The sequence below is a fragment of the Camponotus floridanus genome, unplaced genomic scaffold (genome assembly GCF_003227725.1).
Source record: "Camponotus floridanus strain SB8 unplaced genomic scaffold, Cflo_v7.5 scaffold62, whole genome shotgun sequence".
Classification (NCBI taxonomy): domain Eukaryota; kingdom Metazoa; phylum Arthropoda; class Insecta; order Hymenoptera; family Formicidae; genus Camponotus; species Camponotus floridanus.
This window is the reverse complement of record NW_020229792.1, coordinates 315,681-340,145: the sequence shown is the minus strand read 5'-3', so window position 1 is coordinate 340,145 and position 24,465 is coordinate 315,681. Positions and strand designations below refer to the sequence as shown.

The 24,465-nt window shown below is 34.6% G+C and overlaps 1 protein-coding gene across 1 annotated transcript in view; it reads left to right on the top strand.

The window, feature by feature from the left end:
* Positions 1–24,465, top strand: part of LOC105258184 (neurogenic locus Notch protein) — a 279,923-nt gene that overhangs the window by 81,113 nt on the left and 174,345 nt on the right. Inside the window, exon 3 of the mRNA XM_025413181.1 lies at positions 23,232–23,503. Within this exon, the coding sequence (XP_025268966.1) occupies positions 23,232–23,503 (272 nt within the window). The remainder of the gene's footprint in view (positions 1–23,231; positions 23,504–24,465) is intronic.

The following is a 24,465-nucleotide window of genomic DNA, read 5'->3' as shown; positions in this document are numbered from 1 at the left end:
GAACCTGGGAAGCGTGACGCAAAAACGATCGCGTAGCCAGCCTGATGATCCAGCACCGCTGGTGCAGGTTTGACAGGAAGAGCTTTAATATTTTCGAGACGTATTAGGCGAAAAAGTAGATGCAGTTCGGATGAAACTATGAATCTTAAAAGCATAATTGACATTCTTCGCAAAAATAACCGAACGTTAACAGCAATAATAACTGTACTTTATTATTTTGATGAAGTTCTTAAAGACGCGGACTCGACGCTAATCGGAAATCACAAAGAAGTATTAATTTTTCTTAAAATTACATTATATTTTATGGGATTATTTCTTTGGCATTTCACAAAAAAATGGCATCTGTCATTCGCTTCCCGGAGATCTAAATCGAAAGTTGATATCAAGTTTATTCAAGCTTAAATATTCAGCTGCCTTCTCACGAAAAAAGTTGTCCATCTTCGAACAGTTCTTCCCTTCCTCGGATACCGACATTAGAATAGCAACTTGGACTCGCTCTGTCCTTCGTTCCTGTCGCCGCGGATCACCTCCTGGTGGCGCGTTCGATCTCCGTCAGGAAGCGAAGAGGAACGAGCACGGCCAACGTAGTCGAAGGCCATAGGTGGAAGAAGACTTACACTCGTGAGCGCGTGATTGAGCGTAGGTCCGCGATTTACATCGCAATCGTAGTCGTAATCATCGTGAGGAGGTGTACGTCGAAGTAGGAAGAACGTAAGGCCCCATGCACAATTGACGAGTGATATCACTCTGCTCATTTTGTAAATCTTTGTCCATTTTTTGGACGATGCCAATCTACCTTATCCACCTTTGCTTCTTTTATATTGTTTATTTATTGTAATAAATGATAATAATTTTGTAGAAAATTTACTTCGTTTATTACAGCTTATTATTTATATCTATTATTAATATCTAGCTTATTATTAATATCTATTCACATTAATAATTGGTGACGTTTGAATTAAAAATGTAACTTTTATGCAATTGACTTATTCGAGCTTTGATTATTTTGCTAAGATATAAATCATCTTAATTGTTGGTCCTTCAATGTGTACACGACCTAAGTGTGAGCCTAAGTGCGTGCGTACGGGCCTCCACGTACGAGATCGTTAGTAAGGGAGGAACAACAACGAGGAAGACGGGTATCTACGATTTAACGCGCCTTTGCATCTCCTCGCTACAACTCCGGCTCTTCTCGTGTATCATTCCTCGTCGCGTGTCTCTGTCTTTTTCTTTCTCTTCCTCTCTCTTTTAGCTTCTTTTCTCTCTCTCTCTCTTCTCTCGCTAATACCTGTACATCCGCGACTATCCGTCTTTGCTCTTTTTCGCGCGCAGCGCATTCGTGTAATTCTTGACGAGAGGCCACATCTTTCTTCGTTCCGAGATTTTTGACGGAAAATATTTTACGAGACACGTCGGTAGAGGAAGTAAGCGCGGCGGAAAAAAATTTAATGACCGCGCCCTCGGCGTTTATTAATTCGTTTCATTTACTGTTTGTCGACAAACCACTTTGTCTCCGTTTCGACTGAAGTAATATTCCATCAATATTCTGCTGCTGGATCGCGGTTAAAATGCGTTTATTAAATGCATTCGTTCAAAATTACCACAAAATTAAATTGTTAATAGTGTGCAATAAGATAGTTTAACAGAAAAACCACAAAAGAAAGAATCATCATTTCCCATAGATTTCTTTTGATATTAAATATGATTTCCAAATTCATTCATCTCACGTAATAATTTTAAAAAATTTTTAATATTTTAATATTGATAGATTTAGACTTTTTTATTCAGATTAAAAAAAATGCTCAAGTTTGAATAAACATAATTGAAAACTATTTCATAGATCTTCAATGATCTCTAATTGCAATGTTTTCGCAATAGACCCTATATTTATTAATTTATTATATAATTTAATAATAAGAAATTTCTCTTGAGAGAACAGAAAGTCTTAATAATTCAACTTTGATTAATAAAACGTTTCCGTTAAATAATAATTAACTATAATATGATAAAATATATTATTCTTTTGTAATTTTAATCCCACAGTCTCAAAATTGTGATGTAATGAAGCAATTTGGAAATCAAAATTAATCATATTAAATTAAAAAAAAATTACAGAAAATAATTACTCTTCCTTATATAATTTAATCATGTATTAGTAATAATTATTATATAATACCAAGGAGAAAAATTGATGCTCGAATTTAAAAAAAAAAATTACAGAAAATAATTACTCTTCCTTATGTAATTTAATCATGTATTAGTAATAATTATTATATAATACCAACGAGAAAAATTATGAAATTGATGCTCGAATTTTAATTCTTGCGCTGTTTTCCTACCAAGCATTTCACAGTCGAGTGAGAAATTAACCGCCTCCCGAACCTGATGACAGGGAGCGGAACCGCTGCTTGTTTCACGGTAACTCCCGTAGATGCTCGCTCGTAACTATTGTTTTCCTCGGCCATTAGAACATAAAAGTACCCGCTACGTGCGTGTCGCCTCCCCTTTTCCCGATCGTTGGAGGCAGAGACGCGTTAATTAAGAGCCGCGTTAATTTCCGCGGGCGTTGCAGAACCGGAAGAGCGCTTCGGCCCCCGGGGAGTTACCCTCGGGATTACTTACGCGTGTCCAACGAAACGACGGAAGAACCGTTGGAGCCATTACGACGCGGTTCTACCGCATACCCGGCTGGATTCCACGCGGCGTGCAGAATCCGCCTCTGTCATTACCGGGAGGACGCGACCGCGCGCGGCATGCGATTCTTCTCTACGTCGGCAATTCGATCGCGCACTTTTATCGCTCTCTAATGATATTAAGTAAATTGCGTACGTGGGTCGTCCTCGTCGTGAGTCGTGACGGATCGCCTCTCCTTTTTACGAACGACGGATGGAACTCTCGCGAGGGGACTTTGCTCGCGGATGCGCTCGCGATTTTGCAATTAGGACGAGAGAGGTATCAACGGAGATTACCTGTTAAGGAATTATTCCCGAGCAACTTTTTACGCCGAGAAATTTTATTTTTCTTACGCACAAAATTAATAATTCGGAGATGTGTAAAAAATAAAATAAGGGAAAAAAGATCGAATACGATGTTTGATTAACGAGAAAACATTTTTATAAAATTATTTTTCAATCTTATAATTAATCTATGATTCTCTGATATTTTCTGATATATTCTAATATGAAAAAATATTCATTCTTATATTCTTCTATAAATTGTTTCTTAATTTTACAGAAATATTTATTTTATAAGATTGTTTAGAATACTTTTTTATATTAAGATACATTAAAATTAGATTTGAATTTTATAAAATTTTATAAAATATTTAAAAAATTTTATAGGAAAACATATTAAAAAATGTTTTCACAGAAAATAAAAAACTGATTTAACGATTATGTCATTGGATTGAAAAGATATAAATAAGTACATTATTTTCTAAAGATGTAGGAAAAATTTATTTAAAATTAGTTTCTTATTTTCAATATACTGGGAAGTTAAGCTTTTGCTTTCCCATCAAATCTGAATTTAAATCTAAAATTTTACCTCGCGAAGAGGGGAATTGCTGCACGAACGACGTGTAGCTAATCTGAAATTGTGCCGCTTTTAGCATCAGCATGCGATCACGGTGTTGTAAAACGTCTCTTGGATCGTCGGCATTAGATGGCATGTATCTCGCGTGACCTATGATAAGCTGGCCCAGTAGAGACGTATATTTTCGCGATACAGAGTGCAAAACTGCGTGAAAATTCGCGATCATGGAGACGCTATTATAAGAATGCACATATGACGCGTCAGATATTCCATTATTATAAATATATCATGGATAAAATATAATAAATCTCTCTCTAAGATATCCATGTTTTTATTATATATGAGTTCTAAAGAAAAAAAAATAATTTATTTATTTTATAAAAATGTTTAGAATATTTTTTATATTAGAAATTATATTAGAATATTTATATATATATAGAATATATATATATTAAAATATTTTACAATTTAATCCAAGCACACATTTCAATTAGAAATAATTATTGTTGTCAATTAAAAATCTTATATTTATTTGTTAGCCTTCTCGCTAATAATATTCGATTTCTTTTTTTTTCATGATTTTATTTTTTACACATACGGAATAAAATATCGCTTTACAAGTGTCTATGAAATCAGCGCGATATTTTGATACACACGTTGTACTCGGGATTCCTCTTTCAATCTACAATTTGGAATAGAGCGCGTGTTTACTTGTACGATTCGACGTTATACGTAGATGTATATCATTATTCGCTTCTACTTTGTGCGAGCCGCCCTCCTCTCGATTTGCTACGTGGTGTGTAACACATATGTTTCTCGCTATCTCGCAACGATAAGGTCCTTGACGTCCTTACACGGCAATTTTCGCGTGCAATATGCAACATATGTTTCCATTTACATATCCGTTTCCTGCAAACCTTGTAAATGAATAAAATGCGATTTGTGCAGTAATTCAGGATTTCCCATAGAATCCTTTAACCCCCATAAATTAAAGACAATCCATAAATAAGAGTTAGTCAATTCTAACAAAAAATTTGCGTTCACAGAATCGCCCAAGAGTTAACGAGTGGAGTTAGACGTTCGAGGCAAATTGGTGAAATCGATTGTAAATTCATCTGTTCTTTCAGAGTCTTATTAGCTCTCCTCATACAGTGAAGCAACCAATTATAGATGAAATAACAGTAACAGCGTTAAGATTAGATCCCCGGTATTTTATTCTCGAGAAGAAAGCGAATCAGCTGTGGATTTAATCGCTATTCAATGCAGGGCAGGTCGCAATTTTGCGATCCGACTGAACGAACGCTCGTGCTCGATCCTTGATAGAAATTATTGCGCGTTTCACCCGCTTTCGTCTCGAAAGCACATCGAAGAGGAAATCGCTGTCATTATTGACGAGTGAGGATGCATTAGAAGGCGGCTTCGATCACAACGAGCCGCGTATTCACGCAAAACTACCGATGCATCGCGAGCTACTTTCCATCGATCTATAGACATTCATTTTGCCTCCTCTCCGGAGCGCATCTTCGGATTTACCTCGAAAATGGTATAATCGAGCTGGCATTTATGACAATTCATGTACGCCAGAGTGTGTCAGAATGTCATTAGATCGTGGAAATTAGAAAATCAGCTGTGCATCTGTCATGGAGGAAACGAAAAGGAGAATCACGATTTAGCAATCAATTAAAATGATGCGCAAAATGATTTTTAGTGATGTTCAAATTTTATTTTGGAAAATATATATATTTTTTTAACCCATTCAGACCTGAATTTTTTCTGTAATGTAGAAAATTATTGAATTAATTTTTATTGCTAAGGGTTTAAAACGACGAGATATATATATATATATTTTTTTTTTTGAGATATATATTTTTTTTCCATCGAGAGATCGCAGGGAAACTAATTCTAAAAAATAACTATTTCAAATGATTTTAAAGTTTTTGTGCATAATTGTGCACATAAGATCTGAATGGGTTAAGAAGATTATTAAAGGGAGATTTACAGAAGATTTAATTATCTTTTTAGGAAACTATAAAATTCCTATCTTTGATTCCTCTTTTTATAATTTATTATACTATTGTAGATTATTATAATTATTATTATAATTATTATACTATTGTATATAATTATTATACTATTGTAGATTATTATAATTATTATTATAATTATTATTTATTCGATATTTAATCGCATTATAAGAAAATTAATAATAATACCAATTTTTAAATTTAATAATAACTTTATAATTTTATATCATTATTAATTATAATATATTGCATATTGATTTCTGTCTTATAGATTCAATACAGCGAAATCTAAAAATTGAAATGCGCAATCGCGTAGCAAGGGCAAGCGGTACGTTCGATATGCATGAGCTCGCAGTATCATAACGTAATGGTGTTAGAAACGTATTGACACAAATTGTCGCGTCCGTTCTCGGTTTACGGTTGTTAACTAGCAGTGTAAGAGCCTGGTGGCCGCATATTACGTGTTATCATGGCTTTTATACATATACGCGTCCCTATAATTATGTCACTCCCGACACAATAACCGAGCGAGTCATAGCAGTTTAATTATCTTTGACATTGAGAACGATAGGCAATTCCATCGAATGTTGCAAGACTGGTTTTCTTCTGCATTTTCCTCCTGACGTTATTATTTTCTATTCGCAATAAATATATGTCAAACGCAATCTCAGCTTTTAATTTTCAATATCTCTGCTGGATTGTCGCGTTTTCTTTTAACGTTGGTCTTGTCGGGATTATCAACATCGTACACCGCAAACCGATATTCTCTCTCTTCTAATGCATTAAAGATTTTTATTCCGAAATAATCGCCGCGTTCGTGATTGTCTCGACCGAACCCCCCGATTATCCATTCTCCCAGCTGGGGAGGATTTCCTAGAGGAAGAGAGATATCTTTCAGCGAGAAAAAAAGCAGCTCGCAGAAACCGCAGAGACAAAGCGCGATCCGCCTTCGTCGAGCAGAGAGAGAGAGAGAGAGAGAGAGAGGAGGAGACGAAAGAAGATTAGCGGACAGTTCTGTGAGCGATGCCGTCTTCTTTTTTCCTGAGTCTTTCTTTTTTTCTGTCTTTCCTTCTCTCTTCCCCGTTCGTTCTCGTCATTTTATTGTTCCAGTAGGAGGAGGCAGACCGTCGCTAATAGAATCCGCGGTCCTTTATTTACTCGGTCCCCTGCAACCCTTTGTTTGCTTCTCACCAATTTTGGTCGCTCCTCTTCTCTTCAGCAAGCTTCACCAAGCCCTCTTATCAACGAAATCCTCGCAACGTACAATTCTCTACTTTCTGATCGTGACCACGTCTTGATTGCACCGGCCGCAGCGAATGGAACTATCTCAGAAGTCGATTTGAACGCCATTTATCATTTATTAATGCTACGATCAGAGAAAGAGAGACATAACGACGTTCCTTTTTGTTACAACTGATGAAAGAAGAGAGATTCGAGGTCGGTTATCAATTTTCTCGTTTAATTTCCCCATCAATTACGTGCCAATTGTTCTCTACGTTTATCACATTCGTCTTTGACGAGGGATCGTACAGACAGTCTTTTTTCAAAGCTGCGCGTTTATTGCTCGCCAAGAGAAGAGAACGACGGTCGGCAATAGTTGAAGTTTAAGCTCGTTGACATCGCGCTCATGAGGTCAACCTGACAGACTTCGATTCTCACCGATCTTGCTTTCGGACATACTTCGACGTGTATGCTTCGAGTATGCATCAACGTATGTGCATCGACGTGAGAGCGTGTATCGAGGTTAAGAGTAGTTGTCGATATTAAGTAATTATTTACATGTGTCTTTCCACATGTTTCTAGACATCCGCCAGTTTTCTTAAAATATATTTTCATTTTAAAATTTAAGGCAAATAAAAAAAAATAAATCCGATAAATTGAAATATATAAAGATTAAAAATATATAAAGGTTAATTAAACAAGATTATTAAGGATTGGTATAAAATTTCAGTTTTTTTTAATATATTCATTTTTAAATCTAACGCAAATAAAAAAATAAATCCGATAAATTAAAAATATATAAGGATTAAAAATGTATAAAAGTTAATTAAACAAGATTATTAAGAATTGGAATAAAATTGCAGTTTTTTTTAAATATATTCATTTTAAAGTCTAACGCAAATAAAAAAATAAATTCGATAAATTAAAAATATATAAAGATTAAACAAGATTATTAAAAATTGGTATAAAATTAAGTCTTAATAGATTTCAATCCTTTTCGCATTTGAGAAGATTTATGTCACTTATTATTTATAATCGTTGCATTTGAAACTGCTCGCTTATTAGCACGGATTGCGACATTTGCGGTAATTGCTGAATTTATTAGTCGCGAAAAAGATTGTAACGTCAATACTGTGCGACATGAATATTTATGCGTATCTATTTTTTCGATATTGATCCAGCGTTGCATAAAGAGTCATTTTATTACGAGACGAATATGTAAAATCCCGGCCGAGGTGATTAAGATAGTATTATACGCTTACACAAGCCGGCATATTTATTCGCGGCATTCGCGGTATTTCTACTCCATCCGATGATAAATCCAGTTTAAACGCGCTATAATTATCGAAGTGAAAAATTCTCCCACGTCGGTGAAGGGTAAACTGCGCCCTTTAGCAACCGCATTCGTAGGACTTGGCAATGATTCCGTGACAGAAAATAATAGTATTTCAAGCATTACCATTTGTAGCGTTCCTTACTCAACATTCTTTTAGATGAAATTTATATAGTTATGTGTACGATGAAATTTTAAATTCCTTTAATATTTAAATTTTTAGTGCTAAATGTGCGATCGCATTCAGCAGTTATCGACATGATTTGTAAAATGTGCGCGGATTCTAGGCAACGAGGAATGCATCGCGACCAGGAGACCAAGAGAGAATGCATCCGCCTACGTAGCATGTCAGGATAGGTTTCTGGGAACTCCGTAGGAAAACGAGTCCCACCTTGATCCACATCGAAAGTACGCGAACCTCCGGTATCTGGCCGCGGTCGACCCAGAGGGAGTTTTACATCGGCGTAAACGCGAATAAGCGGCCTCACCGCGTGCAATTTCCTCGCTGCGGTTTCGTGCTGCGCGCCGTTTTCCGCTAAAGCGTGACCGAAACGTTCTCGTAACGGAAGTTCCTACTCGATTTTCGAAACGAGCGGTCTTGAAAATTAAAACGGCGCGAAAAAAGCGCCCCTTTGTTTCGTTTCCTCCCCCTCGAACAGATCGATGATTCTTCGCCGGGAACAATTGTAATTAATGCAGTTAATTTCTTAAAATAAATAAGAAAGCATTAGATTTAAAAAAATAATGCTAATTATAAGATTTAAATAATTATTAGATTTAAAAAAATCTTTTTAAATCTAATAATTATTTAAATCTTATAATTAGCATTATTTTATAATTATTAAATTAAAAAAAATAATACTAATTATAAGATTATAATAAAATAAAATACAAATATAAAAATATAAAAGTAGAATAAAATAAAATAAAAATATATAAAAATAAAATAAAATATATAAAAATAAAATAAAAATATATAAAAATAAAATAAAAAAATATAAAAATAAAATAAAAATATATATTAATGAAATATATAATATTTCAAGTATACGATATGTCAAATATTAATTGAATTTTGGATACGTTGGATAGTTTTTACGAACGAGAGATGATCGCAATCGAATTAAATTGCACGCGGGATTCATCGACGTGCGAATCCATCGGAGAGATGGTACTATTATGCATCTCGATTATCGTGATTGCCGACAATTTCTACGTGCGTTATTCTCGCACCTGATAGAGCCACACCTGAACGACCTTGACGAGATCAGCGATCGAGATACGTATATTACGATACGTAATCTGCTCTCTGCGCAAGTCGCGAGGATCTGACAATCAGATCCTCACGTGCGTTCGCAAGTGGCTTGCAAATCGCTCGCTTCCTTTGGCGGCTCTCGATAGCTTCTTCCAAGCACCGAATTACCGCAGTCGATCCGTACTACTAATGTCAATCATTTATCACCGCAAAACGCTCGAGCAAATTGCGACATGTATTTCGAATTTCTTATTTCCCTTTTTTCATTCGATCAATGAGAATCAATGAGAATCTTCGCTTCCTTTACTTCCTTATATTTATTGAGATTTGAAAACTGATTCTACTCGAAGCAAAAAATAAATGAAATTAAAATTCAAATCTGATGTTATGACTAATTTCTCTTTCAAAATTATCTTAAATCTCGAGAATTAAAATTAGTATTTTTATGAAATTAGTTGTAGAGTTTATTCGAAGATCGTTTTTTTATCTCTTAACACAGCATCCTCTTTGGCGTTGACTCTATTTCATGGACAATCTCTCGAATTCCGGTTCTTTGGAGAGAAATGTATATTTTCCAACACGATCGTCCTGAAGAGGAGCAAAAGAACGGGACGAAAGTAAGATCCTTATGTCACGAGTAGAGAAAAAGGGGACACCGTAGAAAAATACTCCAACGACCTGTTTGCTGACTTCGTAGTAAGCAGACGGAAATATCATTGCCACACTTCGGTAGAAAAAAAAGGAGAAGAAAGGGGGAACTTTTTCTACCCGTTGTGAAAGAGCGTGTGCAGAGGGAGAAAATAGTAGGCAGGGAAAAAGAGAGGAACGCAATACGGACACACATGGTGCTACGCAAACGCCGTAAACTATCGACGATACGACTTGCATCTTGCTCCTCTTGCTTCTTCTCTACCTCTTCTCCTCTATTGCCTTTTTCTCTCTTCGGTTTTTTCCTCCTCGTACTTTTTCGCGCCTAACCCTTTCGCACGACAACCCATCTGGCCACCAAGCGTGTTTTCGTCTTCTTCGCGTGACGTCATGTAAAGTCTGGAAATGTGCCATAAATTGAAACTTATATCGGAATAAATGAAATGAACTGACTTTCACATTAATCAAATATTGATTTTCAAATGTAATTTTAATATAAATCATTTTTATATTAAAATAATTTATATTGGAGTTCTCCAAAAAATAAATTAAATTATTTAATTTTACAATTGAAATTCATAAATCAAAATATATTAAATATACATTTAAATGTATATTTAATATATTTTGACTTATAAATTTCAATTATAAAAAAAATATATTTAATATACATTTGCAGAAAAATATTATATATTATACTGTTTTTTTAGCAATGACATAATTTTAAGCCTTTACTCTTTTCTCTTATACGAAAGATATATAAAGAATAAACATAGATAGAATAAATAGAATAACATAGATAAATAGAATAACATAAATGAATATGTATCATTCATCTATGCATATCTGTTCCATCGCGAAGAGATTACTCATTGGATTCACGTCTGATCAGCAGCGTTATTGATTCCTTCGAATGAGTCAATCACGCGTTGCGTTACCGGAAAGAGAATCGTGCACACCCGATCCTGAGGGATCGACAAAGCGCCGACACTTCTTGTCGGTGAATGCTCGCACATGGCCGACAGACACGGGACGATCTCGTCGCCGATCTAATTGGGCCCCTTCGAGAGGTGGTTCCTCTCCTCGTCTCTCCCAATCGACCCGGATCCCCTCACGATTTTTCGATAATTACACCCGGCTATTCGTTCGCCTGTCGAATCTCCGGATCGATCGAATTCTTGCCGGCCTCTCATCTCGACGCCTCGCGTTATCCGGCTCTCGACTCGCGGTGGCTCGACAAACATTATCGCGTTTGACAGCTAAATTATACTCTCTCGGGCATGCAGCATCAAATTAGACGAAATATTACACGTACAAATTTCGTCGGTTGTGATACTAACATTTAAATCGAAAAGGACGTCGAGACACGCATTAAATAGATTCTTTTTTATCATATTAATAAAAAAATATATCAATTCAAAGTTCAATTTGTCGGAAATTTTTCAAGAGATTATCCCCGCACTTTTCATCTCATTTTGTTAAATTTCAATAGCGTCCTTGTTTATATAAATAAATAAAATCAATTAAAAAAAAATAAATATCAATTTAAAAAATATAAATAAGAAAAAAATATCGATGTAAGTAAAATAAGTATCGATGTAAAATTGAGCAAATGTCATACTTAAATTTGTGTTTGAGGTACGAAGCGCGTTGACACCTTTTTTGTAATATATAATACTCTCTTCTCACACACTTGCGATAGTATATTTGTTAAGCGTCGCATTACGTTCTCAGGACGTTAAACTTAACGACGTATCATGCGACCATTACCTTATCAATGAACCACCCTCTCTTGAAGTGCGAGGGAGCACAAAAATAAACCATTGCCCTCCGTGAGAACCTACTCACCTTTTCCCGTGCTCTCTTTCTCTCTGCCTCCTTTCTTTCGTTCTTTCTTCGCTTTCTCATTCCCCTTTACACTCGATAGGCTTAAAAGCATGCTTGCGATGCACATGGTACCGATCTTTGTCGTCGTCGTCATCAAGGAGAGCTGAAAAACACAGGGTCTCTGTTTTACATGCTCGAGAGCGCGCGTTAAACGCACCGTAAAAACACAAGTAAAGTTTATTATTACTAAACAGCGCGTATCGTGCTTTTGCAATATGTACACTGTCCGTAATAGAGATCTTGCAGTATCGTGTGGGAATTTTTCTTATTCAAATATACGAAAACTTAGATGGATTTATTTATATAGGGATTATGGACTGTCTGAACAACCTTATACAACATGTCATTAGAATATATCGATGACGAAATATTCATGTAAAACGACGAAACATACTCTAATCTAGAATTATATATATATATATATATATATATATATATATATATATATAATATTGTATAATAATGATACATTAAATATTAATTATATAATATATTAAATAAATTATAAAATTATAATATATTATAAAATATTATAATATTATAAAATTAAATTATATTACATATTAATTGTATAATAATTATATAATTATATACTATAATATAATATAATAATTATATTCTTGAATATAATAATTATATTCTTGACGAGAGATCGAATACTCTCGATATCCTTTGGGAAAGAGACTATATCTCGTTTGTCGTGAGAGCATATCGCGATTTGCGGTGACGAGTAACGACACCTTTCCATCCTCGGTACACGCACGTGCGTGAGCCGACCCGCGTATGTGCGAGCCCTGGCGCGACCGCGATCACCTATGGCGTTACCGCAGGTCGCGTGTTAAAAAAGCCGATGACCCGTCTTCGTGCACGTCTCCTGCTTCTTTCGAGACACGCTCGCTGTCGCAATAGTCATTTTACGATCGTGTTCGACCACACGAGCCCGCCGAGTGTTACGTTTCAAAAAGCCGCAGGATACAACGCCGTAGTCCTCCTCTCCTGGGAACACGTCTCGGTCCATTCCTCTTTATGTGGATTTCGTTTTTGGGGACTCAATATCGAATCTTTTTTTTTTCAAATATTGTAGAGCAAGAGGAATAATATTACTTTACGAATGATCATTAGTTTGTCGCGGAATTATTCGTAATTTGAGAAAATATAATTATTTTACTCCGAAAAAGCAATCGATCAGAATTTCGTATAAGAATTTTACTTGTGATGTTTATAAATGAATAACATCTTTTTCAACGAAAAGTTGGAATTAAAATATATATAAATTATATTATACATTTAATTATATTGTATATATATTAAATTATTATTTAAAACATATGTTCCTTCGTACATTATTAAAAAATTAATAATTCAAATTAATTATTAATTATTATTAATTTTAAATTATTAAATTTAAAATTATTAATACATTAAATTTGTTGTCCCATAACAATATCATCGTTTCATTTTTAAAACGAAACAATATGATGAAATAATACAAAATAAAATAATATAAAATATAATGAAACAATATAAAAAAAAGACTCATATTTAAAAATGTTATTTACTTGTGTGAACTGCAATTCAGTTAGATCTAAACGAATCTCTAGTTGAGTTTAATTAGAAAGTAATGGGGAATCGATAATCTGAGTAATTCGATATCCTCGTAAATAGGGGTTGTTATTCATCTTAACCCGCAGTCATTTTATCCATGTGGGAAATTTTATTCGATGCTATTATCACTTTGACAAAAACTCTGCTTTATCCTTATGACCCTTTAGAACGTATTGATTGTCTTCAAAGGATATATCGATTGTTGTATCTCTGAGATTTTTCTTGAAACTTTTGCCTTCTCTATTTATTTATACGCACACAATTAAATATATATATATATATATATATATATATATATCTTTTCATTATATATTGTCTATCAATATCTTAGAAATCTGATTTTCTATCGTTTAAATATGTGTTTAAATAAATAAAGTAATTAATTAAAATATCATACATTTCTTTCTCATACTCGAGATTAGTTTTCTTGTCAAACTAGAAATCTAAATTTATATAAATTATCTTATATTATTATGTATCCTATTTTATTATTTTTATATCCTAATTTATTATTTTTTTCTGAAAAAATAATCTTTTACAAGTAGAAAAATATTTCATCCTCCAAAGTTTTTCAATTAATCATTTATCATCGTTTGATCTTCAATCGCGATCGAATCGCGACAATTTCCTGCTCCTGCATCCTTACCTCTCCCCTTCCGTTAATTGATCGCGTGCATTGACCCTTAATTATTCGACGAATCGCCATTGACCTTCTACCGTGCTTCTCTCGTACACCAGCAACTCTCTCGAACAATCAGCATTGGTTTTCTGTCGGCGACGCTCCAGGCCTTAATGGATGCTAATTCGACGATGACGGTATTACGGTGGCGTTTCTTAATTAGCGGTTCGCCGCGAGCGTCAGAATGATCAGCGTCTCGGACTAATTACGTGCTTCTAGACCGAGAGAGTGGAAGGATATTTTTTCCTATTACTGGCGTCATCGTTAACTCACTTTTTCGGGTTCGGTAGTTTTCTGGACTCTGATCCTTTCCGGTCCTGAGACGCAAGGCCACGGTGTATCAAGAGGCGTTTTTCGGGCAAGGGAAACGAAGGGGAAAGATCTCCCGAAGTCCATTAACATTCGGCGCGGCAAATTACAAGCCGAGACACTAATGGACCCGACACGGGTGGTTGGGCGGTTCACCGAGCATTGATGGTGGGTGGTGATGCTGCTGGCTGACTGGTGATCTTGGTGCCGAAGGAAGAGTCGTATCCTTTCCCTGTCTCTGTCTGCCATTCCGTAGCAGAGGACCAGATGCGTTTTCATGATACTAACGTCATTCCGCCGAAGACTTCCTCGAAGAGAAGCGTTCGGTCTTTTGGGAGCCACTTATTCACCACTGTTTCGTAATCATCGACCGTGTCACAGATTTTATTGTTCACAAATGGAGAATTTTTGTAATTTATTTTATTGCTTTTTTCGCCATCATTTTTATTCGCAACCGCCTATCGTGAATGCAAGTTATTTTTATTTTACTAGTTTTTATATTAGATTAATATAATATTTTAATTCCTTTAATTTAACAATATATTTTTATTTTATATTGAACCTTTTTTAATATCCTTTTTTTATAAAATAATATATATAAAATATGATACATATATTTCCGAAATTGTAGGAGGAACGAAAAAGAAGAAGAGATAAATTAACACTTTGCTAGTAAAATCTGTTAATCAAAATTGGTCGAAAAAACCCAATAAATGGAAAAACTAAAATTTCGGTTTTTATCGTCCCGATTTTAATTTTTTCATTACTTGTCTGATATTTTATTTATTTTATTAATTTCAAATTTATTAGCAAGAGAAAAATTATGATTACTTTACGATGGATAGAAAGCATTCGCTTGCGAAACAAAATAAATTATTATTAATTGCAAAACGATTTTCTTGTGCGATATTGATAATGTTTCTGTACAAAGTACTAATTTTAATCATTTCGATTGCATTTTTGTAGAAATTAGTTTCGTATGTAATCTGGAATATTGGACGAAATATAAAAATTAGAACGAGAAGGATTAGCAGCCAATGAAATCCTGCATGAAAGATCGCTTTTATTTAGCCTTAGGATTGGGTAAATCGTTACGTTAAGGATCGTAAGACCAATAAAAGGGGTTCTAACTTATTATTAATTAGAAAGTTTTCTCCTTCAGGGATATAAATTACAAAACCCGATATTATATAAAGTATCAATCTTTCTCTCTCTTATAATTCGAAACAAAACTTAAAAACAAAACTTAAAATCCTAATTAGAAACAAAACTTAAAATCGAAATAAAGAAATAAAAATCGAATTTATTTATTACTTAGAAATTTTATTTCATGCATTTCTTATGATGAGATTTTCACAAGTTAATTTCAAAAACTTTACCTTATTATATTTTCGCGAATGAGATATCAATTTTATTGAAATAATTTTATCTTAACGTCACATTTTTGCAGATTCTTGGATTATTTTGGGATTTAATTTTAACGACGTTTATTGAGTATTGCATCTTTCATTAAAGTAAAAATAAAAATATCCCATGACAAAACATTGATGCGGTGCATATCGAGAAGTTATACAGATCGGATACCTCCGTCGTCATTATACGTGTAAGTTCTTTTTTGCGCTTCGAGCGGCGATCATGGTAGCGACATTGAGTGATCGATCATTCGCCGCCGAAAAATCGCTCGCGCTCCTCGCCTACATGAAACGATTGCCGATCCGCGATGCGGCGTGTCCGCTTTTCGACGAGTGCAATTGCTCGTGTTCAAGGTGGCCGGAAAAAAGCGGCGGCCCGATCTCTCGCTTGCAAAAACGGCCGATCTGGTCCGGTCGAATCGTTTATGCGACCGACGAAGCGTGTTGCTCGGCTAAGAGCCACCAATAACAGCTGTCTTTACCCCTTTTGCTCTCTCGTCCTCTTCTTCTTCCCCCTTTATTCGCCTTGCCTCTTTCCCCTGCGAATACTCGTGCCTCGCTGTTCTTCCTTCCTCCTCGTCTCTTCTCCGTTTCTTTCCTTCATCGAAGTAATTCGAACTCGTGCCGAAAGAAACCGGGGAATTTATCGTAGTCGAGTGCCTTCACCTTCGAGTCGTCAGTTCCGGTTCTAAATCCGATGGCCAATTCATAGCGATTATCTTACGTAATTATAGATTACTTACACTATCGAGGAAATAAATTTCTTGTACTCAAAAGAAGGCCAGGAAGGGAAATTTGATGAAAAAAAGAACTTAGTTTTGACAGATACTTAATTTCAGTTTTAATTGTATATCGAACGTGTTGAAGTGATTAAAGGGATACGCTAAAGTTAAATGGAATATCTGTGTAATAATGCTGATCAAGTAATAATTAACGATGCGTTCTCTCACCAAATCTCGTTATGGAAACATCGACTCGATCCTCATTCGTTTGCAGCAATTATCCTCTCGTGCGGTTCATATTTCTCGACATCCGGAAATCATCCATCTCGGCGAGAGAAAATGACGTACGGTATACTTTTAAGTTGATTTCTCATAGAAAATATTACTGTGAAGTAATACTTGATTTTTTACATATTAATATTTAATATCGTGTCACCCCAATTTTAGAAAAATGTCTGTGTAATTTTTCAACATATGTTTAATTTACATTTTAAATTTTCTAAAGAGAAGTTTTTTCCACAACTCTATCTCGTCAATAATTTACATCTTGAATTAATAATTACTTGGCAAAATCGTTTATACTTTTCTCCACAATTTCTAACAATCACTTTTCTCCTATATTTCCAGATGATTCGGTGTAAAATCATATAATTCGCTGTTTGAAAATTTATCGACGTGTTCTCGATATACAATCGACCGCGGGAGAGGTCCCTTCTTCCCGAGATCCCCGATTCGAGATACTCGAGTTCGTTTTGCTCACGCTTGACTTTCCGTTCCGTCTGGGACTGCCGGGTTATTACCCGCTAAGTGGACGATTCGTAATGACACCGGAGGCTGCCATTTTAGTGCTAAGTGCCGCGCATTATCGGCGGGGGATGACGGTAGTCGCTTTTATATTTTTTTCTCGCTCTGCTTCTGCCTCTCTTCTTTTCCCCTCGCGAATATTTCGGAAGAAAAAGTTCCTCTTCCTCTAACACGTGGCAATTCTAATTTCGCATGTGTCAATGTTGACAACAATGGACACATTTGTATTCTTCGATTAAAATGTTACGAGTATATGATGTGCACCCATTGCAGAAAAATGTGTATTTTTAGATTATTAGCGAGAAAAAAATAAAATAAAATATAGCGATTGAAAGAAATTAGAGGAGAAGAAATACTCATATTTGTATAATTATTTGATACAGTAAAATCTGAAAAGAGTTTTTTTTTAACACTGATCATGTATGCAAATTTACAGAAAAAATTATTACATTTTTGATAAAAATATTTTTAAAACTAATAAGTATTTTTTTTAAAGCAGATCTTATTTTTTCTGGTTTCAAAAATTGTTTGATATATATACGAATCGATTTCTTATTCTCTTAAATTAAATTGATGAAAATAATTACATATTTTCCATTTTTGTCTCTTTTATATCTCACTGATTATGATAATACAATTTCGTTGGAAAAATCATCAATAATCATACATATTTAAAAAATAATTTAAAAATTTTTATCTATTTATTTTAAATTGCAATTTTTTTTTTAATATCTGAAACGAAATACATACAAAAGTTTACAAGACGCGATAAATCCATAAAAACTGAATAAGACTCTTGGTAAAATATTTCCTTAATAAAATATATTACTATAAATTTATTATGTATAATATTACGTCAGGCATTTAAAATTACTGATTGAAAGCTACTAATTAATTCTCTCTCTGAGATTTGATTAATACAAATATCCTCTTGCTGTATTTATAATTGAGACAAACAGTGAATATTTATTACTTTTCATCGATAAAAAAGGATTTTATTTCTCCAATATTTTACACTTATAAATTAATAGTATAAATATTATATTGACACAACTCGTCGTTTATCGTCATTGCCTCCCCATGTCGCGTCACCTGATCGCCCATCGCTTTCGTCGATTAAACTCCCGAGATCGGTAAAGATCGGAACCTGTAACCTATTACCGAGGCGTTGCGCGCGACGTAACATCAGATGCTCGTTTAGATTGCGAAATCACGGAGAATGCAAACGACCATTCATCATGTCCCGCAGCAAAGAAGAAGGGGAGACAAGAGCAAGCCGAGCGGATGGCGGAGGCCTCCACGGATTTACGAGGCAATTTCGGCGAGCGATCCGTTAATTTCCGGATGATATCGCGCGGTAACTTCGCGGAAATCTCGGCTATCGATCTTTCGCACGGACGTGCCATGCTGGGATGCTGCGACCACGCGCAAGAATTCCGGCTTTATTAATTTCCCATCTCGGATTTTCGTTCCTCGGATCTTTCCTTCCGCAGATCTAATCGGCTTCCTGTTTCAACTAATTAGGGAAATCTTGTTAGACTCTCGGTAGACGAGCGTCGTTGCCGTCAAATTAATAATGCGATAGATGTGTCATGGAAACTTTTAATAATTTATATGGTACATGTAATTGGTCGGGACATTCATTAAAAATGGAGAATCATATTTTTGGTAATCTAGAGTCGCTCGGATACGGCGTCTACTAATTTATCGTGTGAACGAATTAAGAACTTTGCTCGCGGACTAGGAAGAGACCACGGAAATTGGCATGGAACCAGTAGAACTTTGCACTCCCACGTTCTCGATCACACAATGTATACGATGATTTCAATAATCTTTATTATACGAAACGAGGCTAAAATTGATGTAAGATACTTCTGCTTCCGTTCGCGTTAGACACATTAAAATTTCAGAATTTAACTTTCTATCAATAATGAGATAAATAATGAAATAAATATTTTTCGCATAATTGACAGACATAAAAAAAGAGATGGAATTAAAATTAATTAGAACAAAGATGATTCTTTTTAATAATTTCACAATTGTACTGATTTATTGCATCCATTGTCGACCAAAAGTTCTATGCTTGCTCGTTCAATTAGAATGCATTTCAATTTTATATTATGTTTGCCGACAGAATATGAGGCATATTCGAGACATTCTATGGATTTGTTTGAGTTATTAGTTAGCATTATTAGAGTTGTCCAACCGGTTCAAAAAATGCCCAATAATACACGTTATAATTAATGTGCTAATTAATAGTTATATTCTCACATGTTACCAAGTTCACAATACAAATACAAACCTTTTTTATTATCCTAATCTAATACTAATCACGTCACATTACTAAAGCAAATATATATGATAAATTATATTATAAATGTATTAAGTAAATAAATAGAAAAATATAAAAATATTTTTTTTTCGGGGAATTTTTATTTTTATTTTCATTTTTATTCTTTTATCAATATGATCAGTGTAACATGTTTATAATTTTCTGTATATGTTTTTCTATGTTATCATCCGTCATGCATATGCGTGCAACGCACAATGTTTCTCTCGCGTGTTATAAATCGCGTTCGCTCGAAGCGTCGACCGCGCTGGCGCTTAAATAACTACATAATTGATGGCCATCGCAATTAGCGACCAGCGTGTAGTCGTTTTCGTACGCATTCATGAACGCACGAGCGAGCATTTGCCGGTTACACGCGACAATCTTATCATTCCGTTCGCTGAAGACCGAGCCGAGGATTTCACGCAAAATTACGGACTCTTACAGTAGCTGGTTACGAAACTGAAGAGACGGGTCTTTAAATTGTTGGATAAACCGTTAATAAAACGCGTCCGGAAGCACGCATATCGTCATATAATTACATAAAAGAGCAAGTAGAGGGAGAGTAGAATTGATAATCTGCATAACACGAGTCTAGTAAAATCTGCATAGCTTAGTGATAAGAGAAAAGGTATCGTCTGGTGAATCTATTCTCGATCATCCGCTCGCTTACTTACGCTTATCTATGAATTTACAGGAAGAATATTGACCTGCACATTTGCAAGATTAAGAAGCAGAATGTCGTAACATTTGTGTTGATAATTACAATCTTGTTTGCGCGACATCCCCGATCGGCTTATGAAATATACTGTGTACCAAGTTTATACGATAAACTATTATACCTTTTTTTATAGTTTATTTTATAGTTTGTTAAAAAATATTTTTAAAAAATTGTAAACCTTAAGAAATTTTTAAAAATAAATTGATTGGAATATTAAATAATAATTTATAAAGCTAAAAAAGTCTTAAGATCTTAATTAAAAATATCAAATTAAAATAATTAATATAAGAGGATATTGTATCACTTTAATAAATAAAATGTTTTATTAGAGAAATTAATTATTGTGAGTGGAAATTTAAATAAAAAAATATTGTTTTAATTATTATATTAACATAAATTAATTAAAAATGAATGAATAAATTATTATTAAAATGAAAATAAAATGTTTTAATTAACGGTCAAATTTCAAACTAATTTATTTCATAGATTCACATTCATTATTATTTTATTAAAGACAGTATCTCAGTGTTTTTATATATCCATAGTATCGCAAAGTTTTCGCGATCCCACGACCTTAAAAAGATAATCTTACGGTCACAAAAGAGAATATTCAATGTATCATGCGAGAAGAGATTTATCGATTATTTCCAACATCAGTTTACTTGGATTATTGGTAGTTGCATGTTACATCTCTGTGCAATTCGAAAGCGGATATATATATTGGCCGGTGGAAGTAAATAAATTCAAACGGTACGGCCCTGACCGGTAGCCAAGAAGAAATTCATTGCTGAGTAAATAATGGCCGTGGAATCGTCGCTTCCGTTTATAGAGATGCCGGCTCTCTAAGCGTGCATGGAAACGACGGTGAGAGAAGTCGAGGATCGAGGCGCGAAGCAGCTTCAGCTGCGAGGACAATGCGCTCGACATATTTCATATATATTGGTGCCAGCTCAAGGAATACCGTCGGTTAATATCTTCAATTAATCTTCAATTCCTAAAAAAATCATATATATAATATTTATATATTTATATATATGATTATATTATTTTATCATTAAATCCATGTCAAAACATTCAAAATAAAACAATCAAAATATTTTATTTTTATTTTAATAATAATTAAGTCGTTCATTTTAAATTAATTTATTTTAATATGATAATTAAAACAATATTTATATTTATACATGTGATTATATTATTTATTATGTGGATTTTACGTAAAATATTTAAATCTGTCCATAAAGTGCTTTTCTATCTAAATGTAGCAACTTGGATTGACATTCTTTACATTTTTAATTCGATTCGAAAATATTTATATTGTGTTACATATTAAAATATTTATATTACAAAATATGCTCCCGCAAATTAATTTTCTCAGGGTGTTATTATTTCACGAAGCACACAACAGTTATCGAAGTAAACGAATCATTGTGTGGTGAAGGTACGTGAGTATGGCACGCATTAAACTCGAGAGTGAACTCGTTTCATAAACACGCTGCAATTTGTCTCGTGCCGTAAGAAGAGATAACGAAGATCCTTTCAAGGTAACGAGGGACACTACGGCGAGATCGCAGTTGAGAAAAATCTTTATGGTCGACCATGAAAAAAAAAACATGAGGGGAGACAACAAGTTACCTTAAGGGTACTAGCTTCCCTAGGCTTCTTCGCGTATCGATGGGACTTTCATGTAAAAGCCATGATCGATCGCAACTCGCAATATATGAAGTGCCCCTTGTCCGTCGATCATTAGGGCCCGTTAGAACATCGCCTTTTTTTTGAAAGCCGACAGAACGAAGGGAGAATAATTTCCTCATTGAGAAAGCGCGGTCGTCGATCTCTCGTTGCTGAAACAATATTTCTGCATCTCTTCCACAGCAATTTTATAAGGCTTTTTAATAGGTGTTGATGGAGTATAAGATCGGAAATGATGAGGATTATAAATTCGAATAATTCGCTCAATTTATTAGAAAGCTGGAGTCAAATTCGAGTCTAAGGTAGACAGATTCGAGAAGCTATTACGAATGGATTTCTCTCCTCGCGATGAGGTCACGAAAGGACTTTATTTCGTGTTTTGGAAGAACAAGCGCTCCCTTTTCTCACGCGATGAATTTCGGAGGGAATTTCTAAGAGATGCAGCGCGTGAATTCTAAGTATTTTTACGGTGAATCTAATGATACGTGTAACGGGGCCAGTTCGGGCTTTTCATCTTTCTGAGCCGTTCGTGGAAGTCTCGACCGCAATACAAGAGATTGTACTTTTCGCGAGAACGCATTATGGTTCCCCACCTGAACCGCCCACCTGAGATGCAGCTTCTCTTCTTCTCCTTATTATTCTGTTTATTTATACAGAATTTAGAGCAAAATTTAATAAAGGAATTTAAATTTTTAATTTTTTTAAAACTACTGAAATTAATGAAGAAATTGCTTAATCTTTCTGCCATCAAATTTAATATGATATTTATAAAAATAGCTAATTATATATTATTTTTTAAATTGAGAAAATTACGATAAATCTATAAATTGATGAAAATTCATTTTATCAAAGCACATTCAATTTTTGAATATATATATATATATATATTATATATAAAAAAAATGTAAATTTGGAAGTTGAAATTTATGAGAGTGTGAAAAGCGAAATATTAATTCTCTCTGTATCATAAGTATAACATATATAAAATTAATCTTGTTTAATCGATCCTTGATTTCATAATTTTAATTTTTTATTTACATAATTTTAATTCTGTTTCAGTTGCACATCGAAACACGTGGGAGAATATTGTCAACACTTGAATCCGTGCCACACGGGATCGCGCTGCCAAAACGGCGGTTCGTGCAGGGTGCGCGAGAGCATCGGGGGTGGCACACCATCCTTCGCGTGTTCCTGTCCCGTGGGCTTTACCGCCAGCCTTTGCGAAATTCCTATCGAAAATGCCTGCGACTCCTCGCCCTGCCTCAACGGCGCCACATGCAATCTCAAATCGTTGTATGAATACGTGTGCACGTGCAGCATCGGATATACAGGTCAGTAAATAATATTCACAGCCTTACGACTACAAATCAAAATTTTATAATAAATTTTATAACAATTTTATAGTAAATTTTGATTGTTATAAATGAGAGAAAAATATTTTTTCTCTTATTTCTTTAGAATATAATAAAATTTGTCCATTTATTATTATCCCTGGAATATTAAAGAATATTAAATTATTTAGAAAATTAATACTTGGGGCTGTATAAAGTGATTAGATCGATAATCAGAATCAACCGATTGTCAAAGGTGTGAATGGGAAATATGCGGATCCTTAAAGGGGCACAATTGCGTAAGTTTCACAACAGGAATAGGTTCCGCATTAATCATCGAATACTTAAATATGCTTATCGATTGGCGTGGGTTGAATAGCAAGGTTAATAGATAGACGGGACGATAAAACGTGTTGCAATTTAGCCCCCTTCTCAGTTCGCATTGTGTTGCACCTCGTAAAGAAATGTCGAGAGCGAGCTGTAACTGTAAATTTGCATGCTCTCGCTATGAAAAGACATTATGTATGCATCGAATATCCCTGTCATTTTTTATGACACAGAAATAAAATCAATATATATTAATTTCAATATCAAATCGCGGAAGTCGAGCCATGCTAAGCTGCAGATTACATCTTTTACGACCGTTTCTCGCGCCAAAGTACCAAAGCACGTGCTCGACAAATAAATCTAGAGGTACGAGGACTGTCAAAAGAAAAGCAACGACGGAAAAGGGGGGGGGGAAGGGGGAAAGGAGGTGGAAGGAAAGGAGCGAGTTGAAGTGTATACTCGTAAGATAATTGGCAGAGAATGCGGTATTTCTCTGCGGCGGTATCTTTGGACGAGTGGTGCTCAGTTTCCTGTACGTTCAATGAATTCTTTGTGGTTCATGAAGATTTATCGATTTTGAAATAAGTAGTTAATTTTACGCATCAATAATAATTATATTTTTATTAAGTTGACAC